Here is a 17429-nt window from a genome sequence, read left to right on the forward strand (position 1 = left end):
GAAAACAATGATTTTCGTCCTGACCAGTTAAGGGTTAACTCCTGTCTGCTAAGATTAAATTCTTGAAATATAGATGCTGAAAGATAAATACAGGTTAGTGGACATAGTTGTGTTTGGCACAGATTAGTGTTGATTTACTTGCTGATTTGTTGCTGTGAAACTGAAAAAGTTTTGTTACTTTGTTTACTGTTTACTGACACAGAAAATGAAAGATTTTATCATTATTACATTGATAACGATAATGATGGTAATCAGTAAGTACCTTGAAGAAGAAGTGACATCTCCTCAGTGGAGAAGACCTCTCCTCCTTCATTCTGGATGTTGAGGCAGGCCAGGGTGGCGAACAGCAAACAGTCCTCCTCATACAGGCTCCTGAAGACAAACTCACACTTACAGGTGCTCCAATTAACACTTACCACTAACTTCCAAGGATAACATTAATAAACTTGCACCAATTAATGCTAACCACTAACTTCCAAGTATAATATTATAAACTTGCACCAATTAATGCTAACCACTAACTTCCAAGGATAATATTAATAAACTTGCACCAATTAATGCTAACCACTAACTTCCAATTATAATATTAATAAACTTGCACCAATTAATGCCAACCACTAACTTCCAAGTATAATATTAATAAACTTGCACCAATTAACGCTAACCATTAACTTCAAAGTATAATTTTAATAAACTTACACCAAGTAAAGCTAACCATTAACTTCAAAGTATAATATTAATAAACTTGCACCAATTAACGCTAACCATTAACTTCCAAGTATAATATTAATAAACTTGCACCAATTAATGCTAACCATTAACTTCAAAGTATAATATTAATAAACTTGCACTAATTAACACTAACCATTAACTTCAAAGTATAATATCAACATACTTGCACCAATTAACACTATCATCTAACTTTCAGTCCTATAGGACCGGGTTAGAATATTGATCTTCAGTAATCCATGCTTGTCGTAAGAAGCGACCAACGGAATCAGGTGGGCAGGGAAGCTGACTTGGTTGACACATGTCATCGGTTCCCAATTGCGCAGATCGATGCTCATACAGTTGATCACTGGATTGTCTGGTCCAAACTCGATTATTTACAGACCGCGGCCAAATAGCTGGAATATTGCTGAGTGTGGCATAAAACTAGACTCACTCACTCCTACAGACTCCTACAGATACACTCCCACATCAATATGGGCGTCACTACTATAACGGTAATGCTATTTTTGAGGGCATTATCATTTGCAGAAGCCTGAGGTCTTCCATTAACTGCCCGACAAAGGAGGGCAGTTGAAAAAAGACAGAACTGATAGTGGCCCGTCGTTAAGGTTGAGCGATCCAATATCATTTGCAGCAGCCCGCAAATTTCTGATAATGGGAGGGCCGTTTCATGATAATTCCATGTATTTTAGCTATAAGATCAGTTAGTGTGAGGTGACAGCTACACTTACAACTTGACCCTGTGGTATACCAGACTGGTCAGTATGTCCATCAGTTGCTTGACTTTGTTCACTGACAGAGCTGTGTAGTCCACACCCTCCGACGGCAGGGGGGACCGTGTCAGGCAGCTCTAGAGGAGGTAAATCATCAGACTCACTTCCCTCCACAAACTTCTGAGCAGCTCCAGTGCTGGCAGTGGACTCTACAAACCAAACAATATGTTAGACGTTCTTTATAAAGAATGTATTCTAATTCAACTATACGTAACACAAGTTCTGATTGGTCAATGCTACAAATTTCTGACCGTATAAGCAGCATATAGAGGATGCTACTTTCTTCTGATAGAAATATACCGAAAAAAATGGTCAATCCATTTCTGGCAATGACCTGGGTTATAATTGGTCTTTAGCAACCTATGCTTGTAGTAAGAGGTGAATAATAGGATTGGGTGGTCAGGTTCGCTGACTTGGTTGACACATGTCATCGTATCCCAAATGCATAGATTAATTCTCTCAGCCAAATTCCATTATGTACAGACCGCTGCCATATAGATGGAATAATGCTAACAGCAGCGTTGAACAACAAACAAAACAACAAACAAAACAACAAACAAAACAAAACATTTCTGGTAACTGACAAATAACAGGTGACTTTTACTCAGTCTAAACCAGACAACTACCAAAACCCTATTTGTAGGTTCCATCCAGGCCTAGAACCATCAGACCGCCTCTGTGGTGTAGTGGTTAGGGGGTCCGCCCGGAGTGCGGAAGGCCGCGGGTTCGATCCCCGACTGCGTCATACCAAAAGACGTTAAAATATGGTACTTGTTGGTCCCTGCCTGGCGCTCGGCATTAATGGGTACAACAAGGACTGGTCGGCTCCCGAGTCAGTATAATGTGTCTGAGTGGGGTATTCATGCTTCACTGCGGCATGGTATCTCAGTGGGCTAGCACTATAAAACCAGCTTCAGTCTGGGCTAGTACAAGCAGCCGCACATACACATACGCACGCATGCACGTCGTCATATGAGCGAAATATTCTCAAGCACGACGTAAAACCCAATTTCACCTCACCTCACCTAGAACGATCTTTGCATGTGGACGGCATTGAGAACTGATGATGACAAGACTGCAGTAGCTGTACATATATGATCCAGGTGAGCTACAGTACCTTCTGTGGTGACCTCTGCATGTCCCGACTCCTGCTTGGCTTCCTCTCCCTCCCCTGTCGTGGCTACAGTTTCTTCCTTGCCTGGACACAAACACACAACTGTACAGCACTCCACCACCGCCATGGTTGTCTGAACTGACCCACTTCAATACTTATAATGGCTCAGTATATCATCAATTAGCTCAAAACTACCTATACAATTTCAGTATCCTTTTCTTAATAGGGTTGGGTATTGCCAAAATTTTCGTATTGCGATATATTGTCATATGTGTTGGCGTATTGCAATATGTTGTGAAAGTGTAACACATGGGTTAAGGTAATTAAATTACTGTTTCCTTTCTTTCGAAACGATACCACTGGTATAATTTGTACAAGAGATCAATTGAAAATGTTTCCAAATTGAAGACATCGCTCTAAAGTTTGGAACTCGAGAAAAAGTGTCTGCAGCAGCATCACCATTTTGGTTTGTTAATCTTTACGAGTGCCGGTACCAATCTATTTTTCTTATTTATATGGTTTAAAAGTCACACAAAACGCAATTATATGACCAATAAACATTCTCAAAGTATTAATGTATAATAATATAAAGGAAACACAAATGTTACTAGTAGTTTTGACTACATCATGAAAATTACCGATCGTATCGGGTGAACCGGTTCGCAAAAAGTGTACCACAATATATTGTATTGTGAAGTTCGAGTTGCAATATACCGGTTAACCGGTATTATCGCCCACCCCTGTTTCTTACCACCAGAAAAAAAGTTTCACCAAACTGTAACATGTAGATATGCCAACCCCTTTCTACAGACAGCTATTAGGCTTTTCTACGGTCATATACAGTATTATTTAGGACCCCAAAATAGTTGACAAATTGACAATTAGCTTAGGGAAACAATTGTCAGCAGTCACCATGCACATTATTTTTGTCATAATATCACTTCTTTAAGTACCAGTAAGTAATGGAATAATTATAACAGTCCAATAATCATAACACACACACTCCTCTATGGGATTCTAGTAGTAATATTTCAACATACATATTCAGTAATGCTATACCTGAGTCTGTGGGTTTGTCTGTGGCAGTCTTCTCTGTGTTTGATGCCTGGGATGAAGTGCTGCCGACTCGAGGCCGTTTGTCAACCTCCACACTGCTCTCACCATCCAGCTCATAGCCCTACACAAACAGTTCTCAATACTTATACAGGGTTCACGAATCGTGTTTCAAAGGAACAGGACATTGGGTCCTGTAAGTTTCAGATGTCTGTCTGACCCATTGAAAATTCACAGGACCCATAGAATAAAAGTAAACACACATTTCAGATTTAGCATTTCTTATAATTGGCACTGAAATTATAAACAAACATAAGATTTATAAACAGCAAACAGGTGTCACATGTCCCATATAACAACTTCAGTCAAAGTCATTGTGAAATATACTGTCAGACACTGGGGCCGGCGGGTTGTAGACTTCTATCGGACTGTTGGCAAATCTGCTAATACTACAAGATTTATTAATTAAATACATACAGTGTTACATACAGTACAACCAGAAATTATTGAGAATTTAAAGATTGTAATTTTTTTTATTTTTTTCACTCATTACTCATGTATTAAATGTGAATATTAGCAGAACATAACTCCAGATTCAAAGACAGGTGAACAGTTAGTATTTTGTCAAGTCACCATGGGCAGCAATGCAGGCTTCAATGCGGCGGAGCATACTACTGATCAAAGAAGTTAGAAAGTCGTGGTCCATGCTGTCCCAATATCGGACCACCTCTTCTTTCATTTCAGCAATGTTTGTCAGATTTTTCTTATTGACAATTCCTTCATAAGTCCCCAAACATTTTCTATTGGACTTAGGTCAGGGCTGTAGCTTGGCCAATCTAATAATGTCATATTTTGGGTCCGAAACCAGGCCTGTGAATGCTTTGAACGATATTTTGGGTTGCTGTCCTGCTGGAAAATCAAAAAATTTCCATAGAACACGTGAGCAGATGGAAGTAAATGTCCCTCGAGAATATCTGTGTACCGCTCACTGTTCATATTCCCTTCAAATACACAGAGGGGAGTTGCCCCTAACACACATATGCCACCCCACACGTTAAATTTCGGACTGTACTTTGGGCACTGATACAAAGGTTTTTCAGTTTGTTTGGTCAATATTTCAGTGTATTAGGAAACAGCCACAAATCACATTGTCCCAGTTAAAATTTCTATGCTGTAAGCACCAGTTCAACCTTCGCTCCTTTTGTTCAGGTTTCATGATCGGTGATGGAATTCCTTGACTTTTCTGCCAACCCATGGCATGCAGCTCAGTTCTAATTGTCTCCTTACAGGCAGCCACAGTTCCTCTATCAATCATATCCAGCCTTAAGTTTTCTAAACTCCTTCGTTTGTTTTTAGAAACAAAAATACCAAGCCGCCTCCTGTCACCGACAGTCAATTTTCAGGGCCTACCTGCCCCTCCCTGGTGCTCAATGCCATATCCATTTGCAACTTTTTTCAAAACACGATAAACAGTGGACAAAGGGATGCCTGTTCTACTTGAAATCACTTTAGCTGATCTGATGTCCTTGTTATAATACTCTAAAATCAACTTCCTCTTCTCTAAATCATCCATACTGAGGATCACTGAAAATGTCGTCTGCTAGCAAGTAAACAAAGGGGGATAACTCTTCACAAACTAATGAAAAAGGATTAACGAGGTTGTCTCTCTTGAATGAAACCAAGCACTTGGTAGCTGGTCAAGGTTGTTTATACTAGAAATCCAATTAAACATATTCCTAAAATTCTCAATAATTTCTGGTCATACAATATATGCATCTCTCACCAACCAGATCACACAAAACTCTTACTATCCGTCTTATTCAAGCCGTATGTATACACAGTTTTCCTAGGGACAAAAGTAAGAAATCCTGGGTGTTTTATGTACAAACCACCTTCAAATAGAAATCATTAAAACCATTTGATTAAATTTCTATTTCAATTTTTAGACTTAATTCTAATTCATAGTTTCACCATCTTATACACCTGAAATTGAGACCAATATCTATTATCTTTGGGCAGCATAGACTTGAAAGCAACGCATGATGTAAACGGTATCCTATGTAATTAGAATCACAAGTTATCTGATTGACTATTATTATTACAGGATATTTATATAGCACACATATCATTGCAACTAGTACATGCTCAAGGTGCTGTTTTGTTTCCCTCTGTCATTGGATGTCAATCTCAATGGAACATTGTATTATCAATCTCAACTCCCTGAGGATCACCTAGTTATTGTGGCTTTCCCATCCTTACAAGGTACCCATTCACAGTTGGGTGGACTGGGACACATAGTCACAGTACTTTGTCCAAGTTTACTGAACATTGCTTGACCCGCAACTAGGTGTTTGCACGTATTCATGTGGCCACCATCTGGTCATTTACCAACGGATTCGTGGGTTCTTTTAAGTGCAGAGGGTTGTGTACTGTACACTAGGGGTTGTGACAACACTGAAAGAGTCTGCACAGAATGTTGACTCCAAGGTTGTCACACCCCGTGGCAGGTGGGCTCGATCCCAACACCTCAAGCTCGCTGGATCACTAGCCTTGCGCCTTAGCCAGCTCGCCCACCACGCCCTTAACTACACATTAACTACACTCACATCTTCAGCATCTGGGTCCTGTCCAAAGTCTTTGGGAAGTTCTCCTCCAACAGCCTCATCGAAGAGTTCAATGAAATATTGCAGGGTAAACTGGTACTCATTGTGGACACTGGGCAGACTCTGTAGGACAGAGAACATCATGGCTGCCCGCCTGGCAAGGGGGAATAATTCATCCTTCAACAGCTCAAGGTCGTCCAGAAGACTCTGTGTATCAGCCAGCTTCCTGGCAAGCTGAAACACCATCAAGTTTACAAATTGGTTTCCATCCCGCCTTGAGTATTTTGAGAGAATTAAGATGCTGAGACAATTATAGATAAGGGATGTTTAACATATGGTGCTGAAAAAACAAGAATCGCAATCGGGCAAAACCTGTAATTCAAACCAATGATCCTTGCACAATTAACAGAAGAAACTCCTCACTTCAAATTTTGCTACTTAAATGATGAGAGAATCTGTGCTCCGGAACCTGATAACCTGAATGTTTCCAGGGTAAGTAATCCATTTATCAACATTGATCAATCACATTGCAGCAATAATCGCTAAAATAAATCGGATGTAAATTTTTTCTCATACAGTTCCCTCTGAAGAAAAGGGATTGGGATGGTTGTGTAAGCCTGTACAAATACTGCTTCTGAAGTCATAATAAACATGAATACACAAATGTGTTGTGTGCTCCAGAAAATGTTTAAGAAAAATACACAAACCATAAATACATAAATATATTCAAGAAGATGAGATGAGGATGTGTGTATATCCCTTTATACACACTCAAACTGGAGTCCTTTTAAACTGGTGCCTACCTTCATCTTGGCTTCAGTGAGGTCTGTGATGAACTGTAAAGCCTTGGGACTGCTGAGCATGGCCTCCTGGCCCCCTGCCAGCACCCGCTCCTTCACCGTCTCCGACAGCCGGTACAGCGTGTCCTTCATCAACTGCAGGTTTCGCAGAGCAATCACCCGCTCCCTGTACAGGTCAGGGCGGATACGAGCGAAGGCTCTCATCAGCAGATCCTCAATGAGGGTGTCGTGGGAGACACCAAAGTTGAGGAGGCAGGTCGTGGAGGCGATGTCGGGATCAAACTTGGGTTTGGGGAGTGGCGTGGACAGGTAGAAGCGGAAGTTCTGGTGGCACAATATGCGTCTCCCACAGAACATGATCATACGAGGTTCTATAATAAACATATAATACTAGGATGAATGCATTGGATTTCCATATGGGTTTGAGTCTATTGTTTAGAATCAGTGCTGTGGGATCATGAAAGTCAGTTAGCTCATCATGCAAGTAAGACTGTAAGATATATAATGGAACTGACACAAGTTTACCAGATATGTTCCTCAAGGAAGACAAACTGTGATACATGACTGAACATGCACAAGTCAATGAGCTCTGTTCCTCATGGAGGACAGACCATAATATATAACTGACCCAACATAAGTTGACCAGCATTGTCCTCATTGAAGACAGATTATGATGTATAACAGACTTGACACAAGTTAACAAGTTCTGTCCTCATTGAAGACAGACTAAACTGAAATCAATATAGTCAAGTGTAGTATAGTTTTATGCTGCATTTTGCAATATTTCAGCAATATCTATTCTATTCAAATTTCAAGATCACCTTTAAATACTTAATTTGTTACTGAACCGAAGCTAATCCCTTGATAGCTAACTGAACTGCGGTAACTCCGTCCCTCTACCACACACCTTCATCATTGTTGTTCTCCCTGGCAGTGTTCCTGTGGTGTACAAGTGGTGTGATGATGTTGTCTATGTGCTCCTCACAGTTCCTCAGAAGGACAGGCTTGCCCCGAGTTATGGCCTTCTCCAGGGTGAGAATAACCTGTGGATCTGTCCTAGAGACAGGCAGAACAAGTCAGTGGATGGACAAGTGGGAGAAGGTGACACAACATATTTTGTGCTCCAACACATGGCTTATACTCATTCAGAATTTCATTTGCAAAGTTTTAGGCGCTTTCAACGCTTTCAAGGCCCTTCTATAAAGTCAAGGTCACACAAATCATACAATATATTACACCTACTGATATTTGTATTCCATGTCAAGATTTCAGGCCATTCCATTTTAGACTTAGACTGATGCAGGTGAACATGGAAGACAAAGATAATTTGTTTGAGTGTGGGTTAAAAGAAATAAGAAGCTTTTCCAAGGTACATAATTGTTTTTCCGACGCATCTTTTGAGGCCTATGAGGACAAACTAAAAACATCAAGGACTTATGAAGCTGAACTCTTGAATAACATGTTAAATGTGATCATCCAAATGTTTAGCGACACATGTAAACATATAAATAATGTCACAAAATAAGAGGACAATGATGTCTTTTCCATCACTATTATACTCATCATCTCCTATATCTTATAAACTCATGCAAAAATACACCTGAAAACTGCCCACCACCATCCAGTTGTCAAAAGTATGTGAAAACTTCCACGATATATGGCTTACAACTAGTAACAAACAGCACAGGAGCGAGCCTGTCAAAGTTAGTGTTACGTTCTTTATCACATAAACAAACTAGGACTTCCTGCTGGACAACAGTACAAGAATCTGTATCATGATGTCGCACTCATGAAATAAAGAAGTTGTATCTATAAAGTTTGAAGATATTGTACTTCCCAAATTCTAAAGGCCGCCTCCGTGGTTAGTGGTTAGAGCGTCCGTCCGGAGAGCGGAAGGTCGCAGGTTCGATCCCCGACCACGTCATACCAAAAGACGTTAAAATATGGTACTTGTTGGTCCCTACCTGGCGCTCGGCATTAATGGGTACAACAAGGACTGGTCGGCTCGGAGTCAGTATAATGTGTCTGAATGGGGTATTCATGCTTCACTGCGGCATGGTATCTCAGTGGGCTAGCACTATAAAACCAGCTTCAGTCTGGGCTAGTACAAGCATTCTCACATACACACACACACGCATGCACTTCGTCATATGAGCGAAATATTCTCAAGCACGACGTTAAACCCAATTTCACCTCACCTCACCCCAAATTCTAAGATGCCACTCATTTATACAAAACAAATGCTCCAATTATGACTCCATTGTGGCTATTCCAAGTATATTGTTTTTTCTTGATCATGATCTACAGCAACCTTCTTGAGGTTAATTGTTTAGTTTGTTTTGTCTCTTTTTAAAACAAAGAAAATTCTTTGCACCGCAGAAGCAGGCAGGAAGCAACAAGCAAAATTACGAAAAAATGGCAATGTAATTCTGAGACTGTTCCTGTAGGGTTTCTGGACACAAATTTTGGGGAGTGATTGTTGTGATTCAACATTGACAGGCAAACTAAAACAAGGTATTAAGTCGGTCTTGCTCATACTGCAATTTCCCACTGTATGAACTCAAGCACTGTAATTCATGGACAATCTTAAAATCTTTGCTGTGTTGAAGATATGTGTCAACTTTTCACACAGGCGACAACAGCAGATGGTGGTAAGCTAGTTTTGTGGCGTGGTGTACCTACCATCTATGTATACACAGTGCAGAGGACGCAGGAACATGGTGGTCGGGAGGAGATAAAGAAAACATGCTGTTAGTACACGCTGCGACACACTCACACACCTGTACCACGTTACAACACCCATTACCAGTTAGTTTACCGAACACCTGGTGTCACTCATTGCACTGATCCAATCATATAGGTCTTGTTAAATTCCCAGTCTAATTATTCTATTCACCCCCACAGCAATAATGTCATTACAAGAGAAAGCTCCCCCAGCAACCCTTTACCACGGCTGGCTATCAATACAGATCATGGGATCAATAATCGATATCAAAATATTGATCGATTATCAATACAAATTGCAGAAATAACTTTGAGAAAATATGCCAAAAGACTGAAAGAGGTGAGTATATTTCACATCATTGGCGAGTGGTGATGATTATGCATGGGTTACTCTCAAAACAGCTTTCTGAACATAATTTAGATGCAGCCCATGAATAAAAACCTAAATATTCATATTCATAATCATTAAGAATTTTTCAAGCAACAATATTTATGATTATCGATCTTTTGAGCCAGCCCTGCCCTTTAGGCATCTAACTGTACCATTATTATTGATAGAGGGAGTTATAATTTCTGGTATTGTCATCTCTTCAATGTAACTTGGGTAATATTTAAGAGCTGTTGTGGTTAACGGCTTCAATTAACTTTGCTTTTGCTGATTAGTCAGACCTTGATATTGAGATAACTTTCAGAGAATGCTCGTAATGTGTAAAGTTGAATTAACAAAGTTACACATTTCTGTTAGTGCAGTTTTCAGTATGTCTGAAAAATCTCTTTAACGATTGCTAAAAAGTAAAAGCTATGTGAAAATGCTGACAAAACCCAAGTGCCCCAAATCATCATGTTGTGCATAAGAATGTCCGCCTCACCTTGTTTCCATGTCGAGGGAGATGAGTTTGTGTTTGTTCATCAACTTGTTGAGTCTCCCCAGCCATAGGGAACCTTCTCCATTGGGGTCGATCATCATTGGTGGTCTCTGCCAGGAGGTGCTCAGTATTGCTGCATTCTCGATTTGCCGAGGTCCGAAGTCTGAACACATTAAGCAACACCATCAGTGGGTTAGCTTTAACTGGTTTGTTTCATCATATTTTAGTTTCCAACACCATCAGTTTAACACAACAAAGGTCCATTGCTTCACTTGCCTCAGAGATGGTGTTAGATACAGAGATATACATAGGTAGGTGCCTCTCTCCTTAGCTAGCCCTTGGCTGTACTTTCTTATTAATCAGTAAAGTGCACTACCCCTGCAGTGAGGTCCAGTTTACCATTTAAAATGCAGGATTCACACACCAAAGTGAAGTGTTTCAGCACTCAGAAGTAGTACTTGTGTAAACTGCACCATTTTTGCTGTAAAGTGCAGTGCTTCTACAGTAAAGTGCATTAATTCCATTGTAAAGTGTAGTGCTTCTGCAGTAAAGTGCATTAATTCCACTATAAAGTGCAGTACTTCTGCAGTAAAGTGCATTAATTCCACTGTAAAGTGCAGTGCTTCTGCAGTAAAGTGCACTAAATCGCACTGTAAAGTGCAGTACTTCTACAGTAAAGTGCATTAATTCCTCTGTAAAGTGCAGTGCTTCTGCAGTAAAGTGCATTAATTCCTCTGTAAAGTGCAGTGCTTCTGCAGTAAAGTGCAATTAATTCCACTGTAAAGTGCAGTGCTTCTGCAGTAAATTGCATTAATTCCATTGTAAAGTGTAGTGCTTCTGCAGTAAAGTGCATTAATTCCACTGTAAAGTGCAGTGCTTCTGCAGTAATGTGCATTAATCCCACTGCAAAGTGCAGTACTTCTGCAGTAATGTGCATTAATCCCACTGTAAAGTGCAATATTCATGTCACAAAGTGCACTTATCCCACTGTAAAGCGCAGTACTTCTGCTGTAAATGGCAGTGTTCCCCCACTAATGTACTATACCCAAGATATCCTACCTTTTCTAATCCAGTCATTGAGAGTTGGTTCCCCGATCAGGAGTTTGATGAGGCTGCGCACATACTTGTTGTACTGCATGGTAGTGAGTACTGGTGCAGTACTGTCGGAGTACTGGCTGCCATACTCATCATCATCCTCTTCTGCTATTCTCTCGAGACCTCCAGCACCCAGCATGGGATCCTCTCCATCGGCCAGGACATCACCTGGTGGCAGACACATCATCATCTCAGAGTCATCATATATGAAATAGTAACAATAATACAGAACATTTATACAGCTAAATCCAACCACTAAGTGGGTGCTCAAAGCACTACAAAATAATAATATGACATAGTCTAAACTGGAACAAGCTAACTGTTGATGTAACATTAAACCCTGCTTATCTAACTGGTTTGCTTGTTGGCGCGGTCTGTACACAATTGAGTCTGAACCAGACAATCCAGTTACAGCATGAGCATCGACCTATGCAACTGGGATACCACGACATGTATCAACCAAGTCAGCAAGCCTGACCACCAGATTCCGTTAGTCGCCTCTTACGACAAGCCCGGATTACTTAAGACCAATTCTAACCCGGATCTTCACAGGTGCTTATCTACCTGAAAAGTTATCTGTTTTGTCAGTCTGCACAATTCAAGATATATCACAGTTTCTAAATACATCTGTGGTTGACATGACAGTTGCAAATTGAAATAGGCAATGTTTGGTTTGAGGAATGAAATCAAGGGACTCTGCAGTAATGGAGCATGGAGGTATCCACAGACTTCAGAGAAACTATACTTAAGATCGCGGACTGTGCATTTCTAACGCCACTGCTCTTGTAGTTACTAAGAAGCATTTTAAATGAAAGATATCTCCATGTTTGCAGGTTTGTTCAGTTAATGTTGGTGATTAATATATTTTCACACTGGTTGAACAGTATTTCAGTTATATCATGTGTGTCAATTTGATAGCTTAAAAATGCCTGCAATGCAGCTCTCAGGCATTTATCACATTGTTGATACATAAATGGGTATTGAACTGACAGACCTAAACACTTAACTGAGGTGAACCAAGATTTGAACCTGAATGCACAGGTTTCTCACATGCCAAAGGGACACAACTCTGTACAGCTAAATGCGGCACCATAGACCACTGGGACAATTGATCTGTGCTAAATTAAAAATAATGAGTTTTTCCACACACCATGCAAGGGTCAAGAAGGCTGGCAGTACCTGTTACATCTTCTCCACTTGTCTTGCGTCCCTCATCCATGTCCTGGTCAGATGATTTCACAGCTCCAGATTTGGGGGTCACTGGTGCCTTGGGTGTGGCAGGAGGGGAGTCACCACCCTCACCCAACTCCTCCGCCTTGGATACTTCCTGTTCCCTCTCCTCCTTCTTCTTCCCTCCTGCATCTTCCTCTCCCTCCTGACAACAGACATCGATTTTTAACTTTCCACGACTGCCCAGTCCGTTGTCGGATTTATTAGAAGGTAGGGGTGGGTATTGCAGAGAATTTTCATATTGCGATACGGAAGCATATATTGCGATATGTATTGCAATATATTGCAAGGATTTTTTTTAAATGATTGATTATAAAGCAAAAACACAACAAAATCACTATGATTGATTAACCTTTTTTAAAAACTATTAATTGTGACAAAATAAAAATGTAAGTAACATTAGGCCATAATGAAACAGGGAAAAGAACAATTAAAAAAACGGAAATATCCGAAGATTTTCGACTGTTACGAAGTTTTCAAAATGCATGTCAAAATACCGGTTTTCGATCAGCGTATCGCAATACGTATCGTTTTCATGTCTGAACCGGTAAATACTGGTAAACCGGTTATATTGCACAGCCCTATTAGAAGGGCAGTGGGATATCCCAAAGGTTAAACTATTCACTCATCACCCTGAAGAGCTGATTTTGATTCACCATAAGGACACCATGTTGGAGTGGGGCTGGAGGGGGTGGATGACTGTTCATATGTATGTGTGCACAAATGTGCACACACTCTTTTACCAGCACAATGTGATACCATGCTGCACTTGTACATGAATACCTGAGTCAATATAACTACTCTGAGATGACTTATCCATCTTTTATGCCTCAGTACCAAGCACAGAACACTTTAACAAGTACCATCATTTGAAACATTTTCGTATTCAGAAGTTGGGGATAAAATCCCAGACCATCCACTTGACGTCTGCTACTGAAGTCAGTGTAGGAAGTCAGTGGATTAGTTTATCACTACAGACCAACATATCTGCTCTATCCCAGCAGTCTATAAATATCATGAGTAATGCCAAAAGACAGCAGGTCACAATGACATCTGATGACTATCCGATCCACTTTTATTTTCTTACAACAAGTAATATAGTTTAAGCGACCTATTATAAGCCAGGTACCACACACAAACACTACCTTCTCCTTGTCATCGATGTCATCAGGTATGTCCAGCTCCCCTTGTATGACGGACATGTAGTCAGCCTCGTATATGGAGCTGGCGCCGGACGCTGTCTTCAGGAAGTTGATGGACCAGTCTATTACCCGTCCTAAAGGGCAGAGCAAAAAGGGGGTTCATAGCCAGCACTAAATCCTTCACATAAAATCTCCACCTACATTATGCAACCTTAAGGAGGACTTGACGCTCAACATACTGATACATGGTTCAATAATCAATCGGTCTTAACATCTGTGTCTACTGGTCTAAACAAGAGTTTCAGCATCAGTTTCAAGAAATTAAACTGGGATCCAATGACATGTGTCAATCAAGTCAACTGCTGTAGTCATATAAACCTGAAGGCTGCTTCTCACTATATACATATGTATTAGACATGGCTTCTTTTCCCGGAATACCCGCATTTGAGGTTGTTGTTTGCTCTCAGGTTTTACTTTTTGTAAGTAAGACCTCTTCCCAGGTTTTACTTTTTGTAAGTATGACCTCTTCCCAGGTTTTACTTTTTGTAAGTATGACCTCTTCCCAGGTTTTACTTTTTGTAAGTAAGACCTCTTCCCAGGTTTTACTTTTTGTAAGTATAACCTCTTCCCAGGTTTTACTTTTTGTAAGTATGACCTCTTCCCAGGTTTTACTTTTTCCTAACTCTATATTAACATCAATATTCAAATTCAGATGATATGTTAGTGTTTGAAAGCAATTGAAAAATATCGTAAAAGATCAACTTAAATGTACAAATGTTTTCCCTAGCAGGATAGGAACCGCACATTTCAGATTCATAAGCGGATGCTCTACCTCACAGCCACCAGGCCGACAAAGAATTAGGGTTGAATTATCTATTTATAGTTAGGCCTACTGTCATTCAATTGATTTTACTAGCGCTTCAGTTACTCTTATGTAGCTTCATTACATGATCATCTAATTATCCATCATAATGTATAATAAAGCACTCCTCCTCGACCATCTGGTGGAGAGAAGTAAGACCTATAGCGCTACGCGCTCGAGGTCTTACTTCTCCCCATCCTCCGGTCTCGGGTCTTACTTTCCCAACCATAACCTCGGAGTCGTGCTTTATCCTACACAGATCACATGGCCATACCTCTAAGACCATCAATGGAGTCAATGACCAGTGGGATGCCCCTCTCCCTCAGACAGTTGGGCCAGTGGACTGTCAGCATCACACGTCGGAAGTTGTGGTGGTAGGGACCGAGGTACGTGGCAAAGGCTGCCGACATCCCGCAGCCTCCTGGAATGGCCACCAGGCGGCGCTTGTGCGAGTCATAGATCTGCTGACCTCGCTGTCTCTCGCCTTTCAGGATCTACAGAACACAGTAAAATAAAACATGTTTAAACTGAATTAATGGATACAGTAACACTAAGTCAATAATGTATGCATTTATTTCTGACAATGCATGCATACGTTCAGACTTTCATATGTTTTAGGGACCATTCATAATTTATGGCTAGGATGGTGATGATGATTTTATGGAGAAGCATGTACAATGTCTATGACCCCCACTTAAATTTATGTACAAAGTAAGTGACCCCCCCTTCATGTCATGTACAAAATCAATGACCTCACCCACCCCTCCCATATTTTTTAAGCATAATCTAAAATATTTTTATGAACAAAATTGCTGACCCCTAATCTCCCAGTGGGTGACCCCCACCCCACTCTCTTTAAAATCATTGTCACACACCCAATCCACACACACACCAACGGTCCCTTAGTTAAGACAGATTTTCATTCAACTTCGGTGTGTACATGATCATAATATATATAACACGACACGACACGACAGGACTGACTGACTGACTGAGTTTGGTTTTACGCTGCTTTTAGCAATATTCCAGCAACATCATGGCAGGGGACACCAGAAATGGGTTTCACACTTTTTACCCTTGTGGGGATTCGAACTCGGGTCTTCGGCGTGACGAGCCAACGCTTTAACCACTAGGCTACCCCACCGCCCCCGACACAACAGGACATGACCTGAGATATGATATGATATGATATGATATGATATGATATGATATATGATATGATATGATATATATTATATGATATATGATATATATTATGATATGATATATATTATATGATATATGATATGATATATGATATATGATATGATATGATATGATATGATATGATATGATATATGATATGATAATAATTGTGCATTAATAATGCGCCTGTTCCATGTACAAGGCACATGCTCAAAATGCTCACACACAATCTGTTTATTATATCAGTGTATGAAATAAGGCCCGTCCGACTGCCTGAGACGGTCTAGATTTCTGACGGACGGTCTAAATTTACAGCTAGCCCGTCTGATGGTGCGGTAAAAATTTTAAATGTTCAATACATCTGAGTAAATTCTGGTTAAATCCATTTTGGGCTGGTAACATTTTGAAGTTACCGGCCCTGATGTCTGCTTGGACTTTTGGCTTATTTCATCCACTGGTTATATGCTGGACACTGACCTTCCTGAGCTGTGCAGCTGTGTCTAGCATCTTCTTCATCTTGACCGTCTTCTCCTCCTGCTCGTTCTTGTCAATGGTGGCCTCCTCAAACCCTCGGGCCAGGTCCGCCAGACGAATCTCTAGAGCCTGCAGCATCACATGTCAGTATAAGCACATCTTACACAGACGATGGATAACTGCAGATGTCGCGGCTACAACTACTGTGTATCAGTGGAGATCATCTCGGATGATGGAGACGATGAAAGGACTAAGCTTTTGAGGATCGAAATGAATTCAAATAGTCCAAGTTTAAAGACAGGTATATTTGTTAAAAGCTACAATCAGCACTATTCCAGCGCCCTATCACAGTGGCTGGTAAAGAAAAGTCTGGGTTTGAATCTCGGACGGACGCAACCCAAAACAGTTCTGGATCTGTACTTTACTGTGCAATGAAGTCTCAAATGTAACATATGTTAGACTTGGATTGTGTACAAATTAAGAACCTGGTAAAAAATGAATACTTTAAAAAGTGCTGAAAAAATACATCTGAGGAGAAGGTGAAACATTAAGGATAGAGTTGACATGATGATGAAAAAAATGGACTTGAACAAGTTTATTGTAGGTGATTACTGTGTTGAAGATGACCCACCTTTCTCTTGCTCTCCAGAGTGTTCATCTTGTGTTCCGCACTGTCCACTGCCTGCGTTGTCTCATCAACCTTAGCATGGAGTGGCTTCACCTTGGACAGCATCATGCGGTGGTATCTGGAGTCAAGTACACAACAACGTCAGAAA

At 40.5% G+C, this 17429-nt stretch overlaps 1 protein-coding gene across 1 annotated transcript in view; it reads right to left on the reverse strand.

Moving 5' to 3' along the window:
- LOC124262525 (dynein beta chain, ciliary-like) overlaps positions 1-17429 on the reverse strand; it is a 172263-nt gene that overhangs the window by 18511 nt on the left and 136323 nt on the right. Inside the window, 16 exon segments of the mRNA XM_046697032.1 lie at positions 263-372; positions 1464-1564; positions 1566-1654; positions 2623-2703; positions 3679-3796; positions 6279-6509; positions 7079-7446; positions 7983-8131; positions 9758-9760; positions 10669-10828; positions 11725-11928; positions 12940-13135; positions 14136-14266; positions 15269-15488; positions 16657-16782; positions 17285-17399. Of these exon segments, the coding sequence (XP_046552988.1) occupies positions 263-372; positions 1464-1564; positions 1566-1654; positions 2623-2703; positions 3679-3796; positions 6279-6509; positions 7079-7446; positions 7983-8131; positions 9758-9760; positions 10669-10828; positions 11725-11928; positions 12940-13135; positions 14136-14266; positions 15269-15488; positions 16657-16782; positions 17285-17399 (2402 nt within the window).

This window comes from Haliotis rubra, unplaced genomic scaffold (assembly GCF_003918875.1).
Source record: "Haliotis rubra isolate DU_JTF1 unplaced genomic scaffold, ASM391887v1 Scf842, whole genome shotgun sequence".
NCBI classification, from domain to species: Eukaryota; Metazoa; Mollusca; class Gastropoda; order Lepetellida; family Haliotidae; genus Haliotis; species Haliotis rubra.